The sequence below is a fragment of the Perna viridis genome, chromosome 9 (genome assembly GCF_037379345.1).
Source record: "Perna viridis isolate PV_CMFRI_1.1 ecotype Kerala chromosome 9, ASM3737934v1, whole genome shotgun sequence".
NCBI classification, from domain to species: domain Eukaryota; kingdom Metazoa; phylum Mollusca; class Bivalvia; order Mytilida; family Mytilidae; genus Perna; species Perna viridis.
Window position 1 is genome coordinate 11,055,296 of NC_142453.1, and position 17,659 is coordinate 11,072,954.

At 33.1% G+C, this 17,659-nt stretch overlaps 1 protein-coding gene across 1 annotated transcript in view; it reads right to left on the bottom strand.

Annotated features, from left to right (window-relative positions):
- LOC148606682 (PHD finger protein 12-like) overlaps positions 1–17,659 on the bottom strand; it is a 36,221-nt gene that overhangs the window by 9,788 nt on the left and 8,774 nt on the right. Inside the window, exons 3-9 of the mRNA XM_088544825.1 lie at positions 14,888–14,966; positions 12,583–12,808; positions 11,522–11,636; positions 7,157–7,289; positions 6,050–6,220; positions 4,198–4,341; positions 1,556–2,306 (exon numbers count right to left, since the gene is read on the bottom strand). Of these exons, the coding sequence (XP_088400951.1) occupies positions 1,556–2,306; positions 4,198–4,341; positions 6,050–6,220; positions 7,157–7,289; positions 11,522–11,636; positions 12,583–12,808; positions 14,888–14,966 (1,619 nt within the window). The remainder of the gene's footprint in view (positions 1–1,555; positions 2,307–4,197; positions 4,342–6,049; positions 6,221–7,156; positions 7,290–11,521; positions 11,637–12,582; positions 12,809–14,887; positions 14,967–17,659) is intronic.

Genomic DNA, 17,659 nt, shown 5'->3' on the forward strand with positions numbered 1-17,659 from the left:
TATTGTCAGTATAACTGAAATCTGAACGATGTTGGAAATTTGTCAATCATAAGTGTCAACAAGTTTTGTCAGTGGCATAGCTATAACTTGCACTTGTTTCAATCAGCTGTAGGTGACTATCAAATATAAATTCATATTTGATAGTCAACAGCCATTGATAGATGCAATTGCCTGTAACAGACATGTGCAGATTTAAACTTCAAAGGCTTTCAGAAGCGGTCAGGGATCTCAGTAGTATTTTAAGAAGCAGAAAAAAAAGAAAAAAAGAAGAGGTAAACTAATGAAAATTTTACAAGAGTTCACCCATTTATGAAATTTTTGAGTAGCCATCAAAAGAGAGCAAGTAGTCGTCAAATTATGCTGGTTAACAGCTTCTACTGACATTCCCTACAAGTTAAACAAGTTGCTTCTGGAAGACAATTATTGTGTGGATCTCTGTGCTAATAAAAAGAATAACTAAACTGATGGGTGTTTCAATTTCAGAACATCATTCTTTCTTCTAATTACTGTTTTTGTATGCACCTTTTCTAATATGGGTTATTATATTGTGGATAGATATTATTTTTTTTATTGACCCCTTTTCCCCTAAAAGCCTCCTCTGACAAGTTGCTTAGGCCATGATGACCCCTGTGAAAAATCCCTAGAATGAACAATATTTAAAGTTTTTTTTTCCCCGAATAAATCTTCATGTAGAGGTCAAGTTACTGTTCAAACATCAATTTGAATTTTCCTGACAATTTTACTTCGTTAAAATCACCACTTCTCACTTCCTGTTTATCAATGGTAAATATTAATCATAGAATGGAAAATTTGACTGATGTGTTAATTGAAACATGCTTTAATAACACATTAAATGCTTCCTGACACATTATAGCAAAAACTAAATTCCCTAAATGCTAATCTATTACTAAATAGCTTTCAATGCCAAAAAAGAGTTCCTCATATTTTCAGTTGATTTGAAAACTTGATTTGATTTCAAATTTAATTGCAGAAATAGAATATAACTGAGTTGAATACTTAGAAGAAACATACTTGCTGATTATAACAGAAGTATTGAATGATAAAAGAAATTACATCTGGACTATATTTTTGTGTAGTGTTCAGAAATAGTAGGGAAGTTCCTGTGATAGACCGGCGACATCAGATATGATCCCGTGAGTTAAAAAACCCAAAAATGAGTTGTAAGAGTACCATTAACTTCCTCTTTTATTCCTTGTTGTTCCCAAAATTTATGATTTTAATTTTGGTGATTGGTTGTACCAAACTTATAATGAATGAAAAAATGGCTGAATTAAACCAATTCACATGGCTTGTCAAGAATTTAATTACTACTATAAAAACAACTCTGGCCTGTAATTATTTATTCCAACATTAATCAAAGTTATCAAAACAAACAGGTTTACTCATTGTAATTAAGGAATGTTAGCAATGCAGCTGTCAGAAATTAGTCAGACTAATAATGGGGTCAAGGCTAGGTTCCAGAATTTTGGACTGAAAAGGGGTCAGATTTATAGACCGATCGACTTAAAATTCAGTATATACAGTATATACAAACCTGCTGGGGGTGCTGTGACTGTTATTACTTTGGCTGATGTTGGTGTAGTCGGCTTTCCTTGAACACTGCCAACTTTCACCGTTGTGGTTCCAGCTCGTGGAGACAAAATGGAAGTTGGATTGCTGCCACTTATATTTTTACCTGCAATGTTATTGCCTGTGACTTTGCCACTTTGATTTGGACCAAGAACTTTTGTTACTACAGTATTATTTGTCTTGTTAATAGCACTAATTACAATATTTTTGCCTGAAGGCATAGTCACTGCTGTAGATTTTTCAGAGTTCCAATTTAACCGAACTATATTTGGTTGTGGGCTTTCCACACTATTGCTACGTCCTTTCAAGCCAGTCATATCTGATTTTTGTGATGTTTCAGAGTCTGAATTGCTTAATCCTGAGTTAGAATTTGCAACAGAAGTCAGTGGAGGATGTAATAATGAAACGGCTCCTCCTTTACTAATATCTAAAGGTCCATTTGTAAAACATTCAGAACTTAATGACCCATTAAAAGAGGTCCGCTCATTTTCTGAATTGGATAACCTAGTGTCACTACCACACATTACATCTGAGATTAGACTATCATTTGAAGATGAGTCAGCATTGTCTCGTTGAACAACTGGTTGTATTGTTGCTGTAGGTTTCTCCGGTTTTATTGACGTTGATGGTTTTGAGCTATCAGGATTCTTCTGTGACTTATTCTGAGCTAGGTGACGAGCAATACTTGTTTGCAGGCAGACAACTGAGGAAAGCCACTAAATCATTAAAAAGATAACAGTGTTATATTACTAATTGGGAAAGGATATAAAAATAGACTTAAAATGCACACGGTTTTATTTGAATTCTTGTTCTATTCATAAAAACAAAGTGATCATGTATTAATATAAACAGCATGGACACACTCGATATAAATATGGTGTCAAATAATTCAATTTCAACTTTTCCGGTAATGAATTATGTACAGTGCTTACCAAAATTTTAACTACTGGCTACCAGCCAAAAAAAATGTTCAATCTCTGATAATCCATTTAAACAATTGTAGAAATGGACTTACAATAATTAATGTTATATACGGTTATTATACAGGGATGATTTCACAAAGCAGAAATTGGCAAAATCGGGAGTAAATATACAGTAAAAAAAAAAGAATGGTAAGAGTAAAATCAGGATTTGAAATAGCAAAATTCCGCTAAAAAGCAGACAAAATTATTTCTAAAAGCTGAAGTGCCTTAGGCTACCAATATTGCTTAAAAATATAAACTTTGTTGTAATAACCTAAAAAAAATTCATAATTAGTAAAAGATGTCAAGATCAGGAAAAATAAAGTTGGTGCAACAATTGTAAGTGATTTAACAAAAACTGCTAGGAATTGTAAATTTTGTTGTTCTTTTTTTGGACATATTTTCATCCATAAAACTATGTTCACACCCAAAAACCAACATTATATTTTCTCATTTGAAAAACTATGTGATAATGAATGTATTTACTAAAATGACTCTTTCTTTGGTGTGGACACCATTTCTTGACAAAAATATTACTGGAATGTGACCAAAAACTATAAATTTGACAGAATATCTGAATTTTAGTCAATTTTAGCAACTCTTTTGTACTTTTTATGCAAGAATTACCGCAACTCTTCATGCTTTTTTCAATTGTTATGGATTCAAGTCTCCGAATTCACAGTTTAATCTTTCGACTCTCTATGATTATTTTTTAGTTGCATTTTAGGCTAACGAAAGCCTTCATTGCCCCTTCTTCTTTGTATATGTAAATAATGGTTTAATTTAGTCTAGAGGTTATCAGCCATGAAGTTTACTAGATATCCATTACTTATTTAACCAAAACATTAGTGTCAGTCCCTGTAAGAATCAGGCAGCAGGTGAAACATGGTATGAAAAAATCCATCATTTTGATAGTGTGATTTGACTATTTGCATCACCAGAATTAAGGTAAACAGACAAAATTTTACATATTATGCTGAACCAAAGTTACAATTTCGTTGAAATGCATTGAAAATGAAAATTTCAAGGACAGATAACTCTGTCAAAAAAACCTTATTTTTCTTACATTCTATTGAAAAATTTCCGAGCAAATCCAGTTATGCATAAATCAAATGATGGTCTTTTCAAATAGAGAAAGCATCCTCCAGTGAAATTATATAGTCAAATCATTGAATTTTTGACATGCTTGTCTCTGATTTTTCATGTTTTCCTAATTCTTACAAAAACTTGCACTTAAATTTCATTTTTCAAACAGATAATTACCACTAGACTCTTAAGAGCTCAATTTTATTTAATATTAATCATTTCATTGGCTCAAATGGAAAAAAGAGAGAATTATGGATTTTAGGTACTTTTTTAGTTTTGAATTGCATTGCCTTTTAGAAGAAATTAATGAACAGAGAATTCAAGTATTTGAAAAAAAAGGGGCTACATAAAAGCACTTGCTAGGCTCATCAGCCCTTTTTTCAATACTCAGAAGTCACAGAACTTCGACACTAAAAACTGGAAAACATTAAAATGAGCGGTTTCTTTCATGAAGATGGAAATTCTCCAAAATATAATCATAAAAATAGTTGAAAAATATTATAATGTGGTATTGGATGGACAACACCACATCATAACACCTAAGTACAAAATTTGTTACCTCTTCTTCTTCTTCTGGAGTGATTTCTGACAACCTTTCCTGACTGGTGGGAGTTACCTCCCCTACACTGGTGCACAGTGGTTCTGTTACCCTGGGTAATAATGCTGGTGGGTTTAAGTAATGGTCTTTTATTGCTGAAGGTATCTAAGACAATACAAATTAATTTGATTTGTAACAAGCTTTCTGATTGGTTGGTTCTCTTTAAGCAAACCAGATTATTTTGTATAACCTAGCATGGTACTAAGGTGTCAATGATTAACATCCGTACTACACATTTCAAATAATTCCATACAAAATAAACATTTTGATTCAGATCAATCATTAATATTTGGACTGGAATCCTGTAGAAACTTAATATAAAAGACGTTTTTAATTTTCGAACACATTATAACTAAGAAATAGCCTGATTTGGGCCAGTTAACACTTCTATAAACCACAACAGGTTTTTAAGTGAGAACTTTTATTTTGAATAACCAAATAAAAAATTAGAAACATTCCTTAAATAGCAAGGAATCAACATGACACCAGTTTAAATTAAGTTTACTTTCATTAACATAATTGTTAAGAGATTTCTTTCCCATTACAGTCTACTTTATGAGTTTTCTTCGGTGTATTCAGGTTATGTGATCAGAAGATTGCAGTTTTACATATGGCTTTCATGCATTTCAAGATAAGAAATTAATATGAATCCTGGTCTTGTATGTATATCACAATTTTTTCTCCTCAATCTCAGTATTGTAATTCTGTTTGGTCTTTTATAAAAAGAATATTGTATAATTAAGTAGCAGTCTATATAAAAATCAGACAGGTGGTGATTCATGCATGTCAAAACCCACTGAATTCACTTTTATTTCATTTCTCTGTATTGGTTACAGACCACAAAACCAGTATTACTTTGACATTTGGTTCTTACACTTTTGAGAAAGAAATCATATACATTGTGTTTGCAGTATCAGTCTTGTATTATATATTCCTGAGCGGCTGTACGTCAAAACATGGAGACTAAAAAATATAGTGCGCTTCCTTTTTGCCTTTTCCTGTTTTTGTTTCTTGGCAAATGCTATAATTTTTCATCAAAAGTACAGGGTAAATATCAAGCTATGACACAATGAACTTGTTTTTGAGGAAAAACAGTATTTTCATGAAAAATAATGCTTCAGAAAAGGGGTCTTTTTTATGAACTCAAAATAAAAGTTGAAGTAGAAAAAGTCTATTTTTAGTTTGACCTGTCCCGGTGTACCAAAGTTTGTGCCTTTTTTTTCTAAAATGGACTCAAAAATTATTTTTGACATTTCCTTCATTGAAAAACATGGTTAAAAGTTAAATTGAAATTCCTTGTGTATTTTTTAAAAAATCATGAAAATTTAAGGTATACTATAGAAGCCTATGGGGCAAAGAATACAAAACTGAGACCTTGAAAAAGGCACTATGCAAGAGTTACCATTCTTGATTCGGTTTGATTTGGTTGCTTTTAGTGAGAGATCAATATATGGTTTTGTCAAAAGTACAGATCAGAATACAGAAAGGACTATTGTTGCTCAAAGAATAATCAAGGGAACCAAGGTTATAGCGGTAATCAAAAGAATGTAATCCAGGGACAAAGACCAGACATGGAAAACGGACATAAACAACAAAGAACATAAAGTAACTAAAATCTTACATACAAAGTAACAAAAGCAAATGAGCAACTCGGACTCCACTAAAAACATAATAGTATAGTATATGTAATAAAGTATTATTTGTTCAATGTTTTTTTTTCTACACCATGAATCACCTCTACATTAGGCAGTGTCAGAATTTTATATGGACTGGTACTTAATACTTGATTATTAACTCATACCAAATTACTCACTGCAGTAGTTTTCCGCAAAGGATGTTTCATTTTAATCCTAAATGGAGGGTTCTTTCTGTGTGCTTTACGTAAAAAGTCCATTTTGATGGCATCCTGGTTAACATGACCACTGAACCTATTCCACAACTTCAGCCTCTCAATGTGACTGACAGATTTTAACAACTTCTCATCCTGAAAAAAGAGAAAAAAAAATTAGGTGAAAGAACAGCAAAGAGCGAGTCTGAGATATAAGAAATTACCACACTGCTAAATTAAGAAACTATCTCAGGGTATGACACTAATAGAAGTCGGGTAGTACTGTTCATACCTAATTTGAGAGAGAATTATCTTGAAATTTTAAATAGTAGTCTTTTTTGTATCCTTAATTAATTCTTAAAATTTTATTAGTCCTAAGGACAGGACTGCAAAATTATTTTGAGGACTTTTTTAATCATCAAGTATTAAGCAAAACTCAATAACAATACAAACTTTTAAAAATATCCTTCAGTATCAACTAAAGTTATCATCTGGAAACCGCTGGGGATCAGACAGACGGACTGAAGGACACCCAACTTTTAAGAGGGTATCACATCATACCTCGCCAATTTGTGTGGAGGGGTATCAAAATAGCATTGTAAGGTCGTATCTTACTGTGAAAGTATAATTATTCGTGGGGTACCAATTTTCGTGGGTTTGGTAAACCACAAAATTTGGTTCCTAACGATAAGTAAATTTTCCATTCATTTGTATGAAAGAATTGTCAAATCCATGAATTCAAGAATCAACAAACTGATAAGTTTTCCCTAAACCACGAAAACTGGAATCTTCCAAATAAAGTACTTTCACAGTATATCAATTCAACACTTACAACTTCTGGTGAAAATTATGGTACACACTCATATAAGGATTAAAATAATATTTTACTACATGAGCATTTTAACTTGCTCTACTACAAATAATTAAATTTTGTAACATTATAAATATGTAAATTCCTCATACTTCCAAATATTTGCCTGTACTTAAGCTAAACTAAAAAGAAGTTTTTTTATTGCTTTATTTGCCAATCAAATTCCATACAATACTCTGTACTGCATTAGTTGAGTTTCTAGCAACCAATAAAAAACTTACTACAAAATTTTCTGGATGATTTGGACAAATCCACCTGACTGAAGGAAGTGATGTGAGTGGAGGATCTAAACAATCCATGTGATACAATAGAGGACAGTAGTCACACTGGATCAAGGGTCCTACCCTACAGCTCCTGTAATATATAAAAGTAGTATGAGCCTATGTTTTACAAAATTAACCATGACAAGAGTCATTCATTCGATCAATATCTTAATTCAAATTACTGATTCAGTATTTGGGGGGGGGGTGACGATCCAAGAGTGCACCAGTGCATCACAATCTTTTCAGTTACAATTCAGAAACTGATTTAGGGGCATTTTTTTACAATTCTAATCCAATTACAGGGAAAAAAATATTAATTTAACCTCAATAAATTTTAACTGTGCCCCCCCTCCCAATCTCAAATCCTGGATCCACCCCTAAATTATTCATTTAGCTTAACTGGAAGTCAAAAACAAAGTAATGACTACTAAATTTTGTTTCTAACTCACAAATTAATTTATCTGCTGTATTGTCATTCAGATTTGCTTTAAGGCCAGTCAATCCCTTGTGACTATGTGTCATTTTTGTCATTATTTGTTGAAATGTAAATGAAATAACAAATAATGCAAACAGGACATGTCTGTAAAAATTGTGGTAAGAATTAAATTTTCAGCCAAGAAGAATGATATGCATTGGATCATGGAATCATCACATCCCTATTCAGTATCTATCATATCACAGTCATGGCGAAATTTGTCGGACCATTGGACATGACCGGTACTTTTAGCTGCCGGTCCAGTAAAATTTCTGTGATTTCCAGACCAGATGTCCAGTACGTTTTTATTATTAGACACGCCTAAACCTAAACTTCCGGTTTAAAGATGGTGTCCGAATCTAAGCAAATTTAAATTGGATCAGAAAAATGATTTCAGTCCGGCAGAAAATTGTTCGGTCCAGCATATTTTGTCAGGTTGCCGGACCAAATGTCCGACAGGTTGAAAAATGATTTTGCCACGTCTGATATCAACTTTCCAACTCAGCAGGTGTTTCTAGAAAAGCAGAGGATGCTTACCCTACCAGTGCATCTGGTCCACGCTCCCAGTTTTTGGTTTGTTTGTTGGGGTTTAATGCCCGAGCAGCAATATTTCAGCTATATTCAGGCGATGAACATGAAGTGGATGATAAAATGAACATGAAATGATGATGAAATGAAAAACTGGATGGGACACAAGGACAATGGGGTCGACAAATTTTGATTGCCACTGGAAATAGGGAGAGGTGGGTAGGGTCGGGCAATTTAGCCTCCTATGGCGGAGCCCTTTGGTTCCTACTCTGGGAGAATATCACCGTAGGGTTCTTTAACGTGTGAGGAACGTGGCATCTTTCCCAACACGGTTCACCACTATGGTTTGCAGTCAGGTTTTCCGTATTATAGCCTGACAACCCCAGCATGTAACACACCATGGGTACCAAATTCCACCACCTGGGGCACACAACCCAGTTGCTCTGTGGGCAGAGCGCCCTAGCCCCCGGCTAGGGTCCTGAGCACTATTTAGTCGCCTTTTTCGACAAGCTTAGCGCTGCTGCAGGCTTATTCTTTTGACATCCGGACCTGCACTGGGCCCCAGTTTTAAGTGGAGTCCAAGTTGCTTGTTTGCTTTTGTTACTTTGTATGTATGATTTTAGTTACTTATGTTCTTTGTTGTGCATGTATGTTTTCCATGTCTGGTCTTTGTCCCTGGATTACGTTCTTTTGATTGCCCCTATAACCTTGGTTCCATTGATTACTCTTCCAAAGATCAAATGATTCCAATGTACACTGAAACAAAGCTCCTAACACTATTATGCATGGAATAACAGATTTCTTGAATAAAAAATTGTTAGGCCAAAAAAAAAAATAGCCTTGTTTCCTGCTACCAGCAAGAACAAAAAATGATAGGGAAATGCAGGGGCCATGGGCCATATGCCCAATGAAGCTGAAAATGGTCCAAAAACTACACAGGATTTTACTTAGAATATTAATAAATGGTCCAATAACATCCTGAATACTTGCAATATATGCTGAAAATGGCCAATTTGAAAAAAAATTGTTCCCTACCACTGATTGGCTGGAAGTCAATTCAAGCAATATCATTATTCACTATTTACAATTGGAAACAACTTGTTCTGTTCAAATACCTCCCATCTTAACCACAATAGAGTCTATGCTATTATGGAATATAATGTATTAATTCTGAAGTCTTTTCATGCAAAAAATCAGGAAACAAATGTGAAGTAAATAATACATGTAATTTGAAAAAAAGGCTGGATTATTCCTTATATAAACAATACCACACACCACTTGAAAAGACGATGATCTTTGTTTTCAAAATTTATGAATAAGTACATTAATTATATCATTTACTAGAGCATCAGTGCACCAACAAGTTTTAACATACACTGTTTGGCTGATACAAGTATTCACATTTCATAATTTATAATCATATTTCCATATAACGTATTATTACTTTTCATATTTTAGAGTTTCCGCTTGAACAATGTATTTCTGGCACGCCCAAAACTTGATATATTGAAGACTAGGCATTTGGATTACAAGTGAAATTGCACGGCTGACATTTGCTGTTTACACTTAGAAAACTGTTATCTGAGGCAAATTACCAGAATCACTGCCAATATTAATTGCCATTGGTCAAATATTTAATAGGTGTTTGCTTGACTTTGTTCACTTTTAAAAAGAGACCCAAAAACAAATACATATAAAAAATAGAGCATCTAATGGGACTGACAGACAGACCCTCCAATGTAGTGTATTTAATATCCATGGCAGTTGATCTAGACTCCATAATAACAAAAAAACTTACTTTCACAGTTCTCTAATATTCATAGAAATGGAAATCAAATTTATCAAATAATTTCTGGGGATAAAAATAACTTCAACTTGGCATTACTTTTGTGTAAATAATACAATTAAACTGAAATTCAAACTTGATATGTATTTCATAATAGTATTTATTAAATTAATATACAAAGATAGTAAGAATGGATATGGTGAATATGTCAGAGACAACAACCCCACTAGGATGAAAAATATCAGTTCAAGGCCAACCATGGGTCTACAATGAATGACGAGAAAACCCTCACTCCACAGGGCAAATATGGTAAATCCTTTTATATTCTCTAAACTGTCGGGGGACAGACAAACAGACACACAACTTTTCGAAGGGTATCACATAAACCTAGCCACATTGTGTATTGGGTATAAAAACTGGTTATTCTTATTTTTAGTATGACTTAATGTTGTTAATGACTTGACAACATTAAATCATACTAACACATCTCTTTTTAAAATCAGGATGAAGAATACCTCAACAAAGTCTGAGTGGGAAATTCATTCAATTTCTACAGAGAATGTAATAAAACAATTTAACTGCAGGGTGTTTGAGGCCTTGGTCTATATCTCAACAGGGTCTGAGTGGGAAATTCATTCAGTTTCTATAGAGAATGTAATAAAACTATTTAACTGCAGAGTGCTTGGGGCCTTGGTCCATATCTCAACAGGGTCTGAGTGGGAAATTCATTAAATTTCTACAGAGAAATGTGATAAAACTATTTAACTGCAGAGTGCTTGGGGCCTTGGTCTATATCTCAACAGGGTCTGAGTGGGAAATTCATTCAATTTCTACAGAGAATGTAATAAAACAATTTAACTGCAGAGTGCTTGGGGCCTTTGTCTATATCTCAACAGTGTCTGAGTGGGAAATTCATTCAATTTCTACAGAGAATGTAATAAAACAATTTAACTGCAGAGTGCTTGGGGCCTTGGTCTATATCTCAACAAAGTCTGAGTGGGAAATTCATTCAATTTCTACAGAGAATGTAATAAAACTATTTAACTATAGAGTGCTTGGGGCCTTGTTCTATACATGTATCTCAACAGGGTCTGAGTGGGAACTTCATTAAATTTCTACAGAGAATGTAATAAAACAATTTAACTGCAGGGTGTTTGAGGCCTTGGTCTATATCTCAACTGGGTCTGAGTGGGAAATTCATTCAATTTCTACAGAGAATGTAATAAAACTATTTAACTGTAGAGTGCTTGGGGCCTTGGTCTATATCTCAACAATGTCTGAGTGGGAAATTCATTCAATTTCTACAGAGAATGTAATAAAACAATTTAGCTGCTGAGTACTCGTGGGCCTTGTTCATATCTCTTTTAAAAGTTCCATAAAACATTATACTGCATGCACTCAGTTGCCATAATTGTATAGCGTACCAGACCTGGTTGTGCATAAACAAGACATTACAGACAGATACTGGCAGACAGTTACCAATATACCATACCCTTCCATCGCTTTTAGGCTGGAATCAACAATATATGCTTACTTTTCACAGAGATAACAAGTTTTGGCTGGCAGTGGTACCATTCCATTATCTAATTCATGTGCTAACTTCTTCTGAACATTTCTATCTCTTCCCCACCATTTTCTTTTACTGGATCCTAAAATTTTGAAGAAAAAAAGTAGAATTCAGTACATCTACAACAACAAGGCTTTCATTATATACATACAACATATATTTATCAATATTAATGGTCTGTCATCCATTCATTTTGTATGGACCTTTAAATGCACTGATCTCAATGAACTTTCAATGTTTACTAATATGATTTTATGTTTTGCCATTGACAGACAGAGCTATTTGTACTCAAATTATATCTAATTTAATTGATTATGAACCGTTATGTTGTTGTATCGCTGATGTCTCGACCAACTGGAATATATGCAAGACATAGGAATTCCTATAACACATTAAGTGTGTTTGAAATAAAGTTCAAATACTCACATCCTAACTGCATACCGCACTTCTTACAGAAACATGTTTTGACAGAAGATTTACATACATGTAAGTAGGACGTTCTTGTCTATATAAGTATAGTTTAAGGAGGTAGACCTAGGGTAAGATACATAACTCTAAAAAATCAGTAATATGTTTGCAGTATTCGAAACTGGATTTTTTGTCAACAAAGACCCATCATAAATTTACAAAGACAGCACTGTACATTTTAAAGCAACTTGAGCCAATTTCATCATACACCTGCTTGATTTTACATTGACTCGGTCCATTGGTCTACTGCTAATTTCTTTCACTGTGTTTGTATCATATCCAATTTCACCAAAGCCTATCAAACTATCATTTGAAACAGAATAAAATCAATCCAAGTTACTTTGATGCTTACATGAGATTAATGTAAAATGATCAATACAAACGTGCCAACGATTGGAAAGAGTTGTGTCCCTTACCTTAGGTCAACCTACTTAAGTGACGGACAAAAAAGTCTGGAAAACTGTTTATTTAGAATGATGGAAAGACAGACAAGGATACAATAATATGCCCAATGGGAAATTGCCACAGCCTTTTGTGAAAAAAACAGTAGAATTATTAACCTGGCATATTAGTAGTGGGGGCTACATCCTTTGGTAGCTCAAATTGTGTGGGGTTCATGTATTTAGCAGCTCTTGCCAGGGTGAAAAGTGGGTTCTTGTCCTGGGCAACCTCGACTTCCATTTCTTCCATGAGTTCAAGCGCTACATTCTGTGCTGACCGAGACTTTCTACTTCTATAACTCTGTGTACTACTTCCACTGTTGATTGATGAAGTATCATCATCCTTCTGTATTAAAAGTAAACACTGATTATTGGTACATGCTTACAAAATTGGGTCAAAGACATAGATGGCTGGGTTGCTGTCAAGTCTGTAAACAGGACAAAGTATGACCTAAAATCCCATTCCCAATCTGGGACCCCAAACTGAAGTTTCACACTAAATATCAAGGCGCCATAATTTATAGATGAAAAAAAGTATTTCATCCCCCCCCCCACCGACATTCATCATTTTATAAGCTGATTTACAAGAGTGTAAAAATATGCAATGCAGAACTTGAAGTTGCATGTGTTGTAATGCTATACCCCTACTCGCACAGGAAGTTGCTATTGGAGAGGGACCAAAATCACTTTTAAAATATACCCCATCTACATGAAGCCACACGCCAAATTTGAAATCAATCCATCCATCGAAATGAGTGGAGGTATAAATTTGGTACATGATTTTAACGGTACACAGTACAATGTAGAACATTTGTACATCTGTAAGAATCAAGAAGTTAAAAACAAAATAAGAAGCTAAAACAATATAAACAAGATTCATTTCTTAATACATGTAATATAAGAAATCTAACACCAGTACAATTGCAAGAAAGGAACATTTCACACAGCAGAGTTAGAGAACTACATTTATATCTTATACAAGGCTGTCTAAATCAAGGAATGGAAAATTAACAATTGGAAACAAAAATCGTCCCTGTTCTCATGCACTGACTTTGTTTCCTGATTAAATGTTTTCATATGAAATTATCTCCATCTAACAGCTGATCATAATGTAACAATATGGCCAGTGCTACAAAACCAGGTGCAAAATATAGGTCACTTCAAAAGTTTCATTCCTTGTTAAAATTAATACTTTTATGAAATTTTCAAATGCATTAAATTTGTTAGATGTTATCTCTTATTTTCGTAATGCCAATTTCTTTATAGGAAAGCATGTGTGTTCTTCCTTAACCCATGAGTAAAAAGGAAATCTCATACAGCTAAAAATAGAATGTTTCTTGTCTACTGTTTCCTCATTAAGAAAAACAGATGAACCACATACGACCTGCTTTTTTTCCCATAGAAGTAAGAGATACTAAGAGGCACGCATACACGGTTTGTATATACAGGTAATGAAAATGATTAAGTATTTATTCAATTAATTTGTAGTCATGGCTGTCTAGCTTTGGGAATTTTGAACTCATGCATAGTGCATTTAATCAATTTCTATTTCATGTTTCACATCAAAATAAAAGTTTAAACAAAAACATAAATTGTCATATAGAATGTCAATGATAACAAAAAAAAACATTAATGAACACAATTTACACTGCAGAATGACTAAAATCAATTTAAACATGTATCCAGTCTTAATAAAAGCTACAAATTGAAAACATGAAAATTTTCAAAAATACCCTTTATTGATCAAACAAAACTAATTGAATAAAACATCAAAGTATATCTGTATACTGAACAACAGATTTCTTTACATTCCCATCACTCAAAGTTTAAACAAATAAAACCACCTGCTTTAAAAATAATTGTTTTACAGTGAAACCAGTCTTAACTTAACCCTTTAATGGAGACCTACATGTACATTGTATGTTCAGCTAACAAAGGTATTTGGATTAATTACAGAGGTCCTTAAAGATGATTTTAATCTGAAAAACAACGAGTGTTCTATCAAAGCTAAGAATGAAATAGTGATTACTCAGCCAACCCTCACCTTTTTTTTTTCCTTTCCATATTTTCTAAAACCTCCCCTACGGTGAGGGTCGTAGTAATTACGGAAGGGAAGTTGTAAAAAAAAAAGTTGACCTACCGACCCTATTTTTTTTGCCCTAGTAACAGTACACGGGTAACCAGTTTATTCAGGGTTCATTTAAGGCAGGTTTTACTGTACATTTAAGTAGCTTTAACTTAGAATCATGTAAAAGTAGACAAGTAGGTAGCATAGCAGGAAACAGACATAATTTTGGGGGGCTTTGTATGCCAAAATAGCTTTTAAACCCCAAATAAGGAATGGAAAATCATGAACCTACCAACTTATTGGTAGGCTCGTAATACTACATTTTCAAAGATCTACTACAGATACTTCACAACTTACGTCAGTTTTTGGTGCCACACGACACTTGTGGCAAAGCCATTCTCCTGGTGGAACATCATCTTCTTCCAATGGAGGATTGCTTGAAAAAAAAAAAAAAACATAAAAATTATGAAAGCCTCAAAACATCTAAACACGTACATGAAAATATAGCAAACAATACTGAAATAAATAAATCACACAAATCATAACAATTGACAACTAAATTATAGAACCTGCCACATGTATATAAACACAATTCTGCCTGCCACATGTATGTAAAAACAATTCTGCCTGCCACATGTATATAAAAACAATTCTGCCTGCCACATGTATATAAACACAATTCTGCCTGCCACATGTATGTAAAAATGATTCTGCCTGCCACATGTATATAAACACAATTCTGCCTGCCACATGTATGTAAAAATAATTCTGCCTGCCACATGTATGTAAAAACAATTCTGCCTGCCACAAGTATGTAAAAACAATTCTGCCTGCCACATGTATGTAAACACAATTCTGCCTGCCACATGACATGTATGTAAAAACAATTCTGCCTGCCACAAGTATGTAAAAACAATTCTGCCAACGAGAAATGTCAACAAGCTGCAAAAATTGAAAGGTCTTTTGTGTGTTGTAAAATGTACACATACAAAGTATATTGTACATGTAATTAATATTGGGCTAGCCCCTTACCAGTTCCAAATGCTTTAAAAATGAAAGGTCTGAAGCCTTAATATAACTTAAGTGTGTGTTCTAAAATGAATGGTTGAACCCTTTTATACCAATTCAAATAATGTGAAAGTACTTTAATTTGTAGATACCAATTTTCATGGATCAGGGAAGAAACACAAGTTCATGGATTCTTGAATTTGTGGTTTTGACGTTTTCAGTATACACACCAATGGGAATCTACTATTTGTTGGAAACCAAATTTCGTGGTTTGACCCACCCACGAAAACTACGAAAACTGGTACACCACAAATAATAGTACTTTCACAGTACTCTTTCAAAAATGAAATTGTTAAGAAACTGTTTTAGTTTTTAGAAGTTCAATTCAGAAAATTCGAATTACCATTCTTAGGTTATCTGTCTAAAAAACCTACTTTTCTAATTACTGACAGAACTCAAACCTACATATATGTACATGTGTACTAACATGTACATTTGCTATAAAATAACCTTGGTTCCTTAATTATTTTTTTTTTATTTAAACACATTTTCTTTAAAGAACTTGACTGTTTTGGAACCTTAAAAAAAAAAAACAAAAACAAAAAAAAAAACTCAAATACATGTACATAATCACAAACATTCAAACTACTTAAATGAACTAATACCAGCTAATAAACAAATTCTTAAATTACCAGTATTGGAAAGAAATGGCAATAGAAAAAGATAACCTCTTTGGATATGTGTCAAAGGTCATTCTAAGAAAAGACGGGCAGATTTATAGTTATCTAAGAAATAAGGGTGTTAGTTTCCAAATTTAATAATATAACAAACTCTTAATACATTACAAACTTGTGCAGTGTACATACATGTACATCCACAATAATGAACTTAATCAATTTCTTACAATTGTACCAATACATTAATTTTTCTTTAAATGCAAAAAAAAAAAATAATACCAATTTATATCATGAGTACCATACATACATATATTTATCATGAGTTTCATGACCTAGTTAAATTTATCTATTAAGACATTTTGCAACTTGACAATTAAAAACAACATTCATGTACATGTATGATCTGTATACATGTAATTATATAAGCCAATGAAAAGTGTACATTTCAAATACTGTAACTGCAGGCAGGAAATTGGAGAGTTGCCAGAAATACATGTACCATATGTTATTAACTATGGTATCATGACTCATAGTTGATTACATTAATGTTTTGAAAATTTGCATTAAGAAACAATTCATTATTTGCTAAAGCATATACATGTACATTTACTTAATTTTTAGGACAATGTATCATATCATTTAAAAATAAAACCTAACAGTTGACAAGAATTTCACTGCAAAATTCTTGTTACCTGCTACCAGCAAGAAAAATATAGGGTAAGGCAGGTACAAAATGTAGGTAGGAAAATGATTTTATTTTTCAAAAACATTTTGCATTGAGTTACTGTGAAAGTACTTTTATTCGTGGGTACTAATTTTTGTGGTTTAGTGGAAAATGATCAGTTGGTGGATTCGACAACACTGTCATACAAATGAATGGAATATTTTCTTTTCGTTGGAAACCAAATTTTGTGGTTTACCAAATTGGTACCCCACAAATAATTATACTTTCACAAATACATGTAATTATAATTTCACAGTAATGGGGCAACAATCTAGACTTTAACAGTGATTAAGACTTGCAAGGCTTCAATAACCATTGCATGTAGTGATATCTAACTAAACAAAAACCTCTACTGGATTTGTGATGGGCAAATGTTGGATGTACCAAGTTCAAAATCAAATAAAACAGATATACATGTAGGGCTAATAAGTTTCACCACTTAACTGTGAATTCACCAGAATGGGTCCCTAACTCCCATTTCAAAAGCATGTAATGTGATTGTTTATTGAGTAAAGACTACATTCTTATCAATTAAAGACATCTTACAAGTTGAGAAACGAATGACTCTTTAATATTTCTACACTATATTAAGTTTGGTAATAACACAATATAAACAATTATGAAAACTACTTTGTGCATGCAATCATACATAAACTTGTATATTCCCAAGAGTGACAATCTTAATACAAATTGGCATTCAGTTTCAAATACTTTCAACAA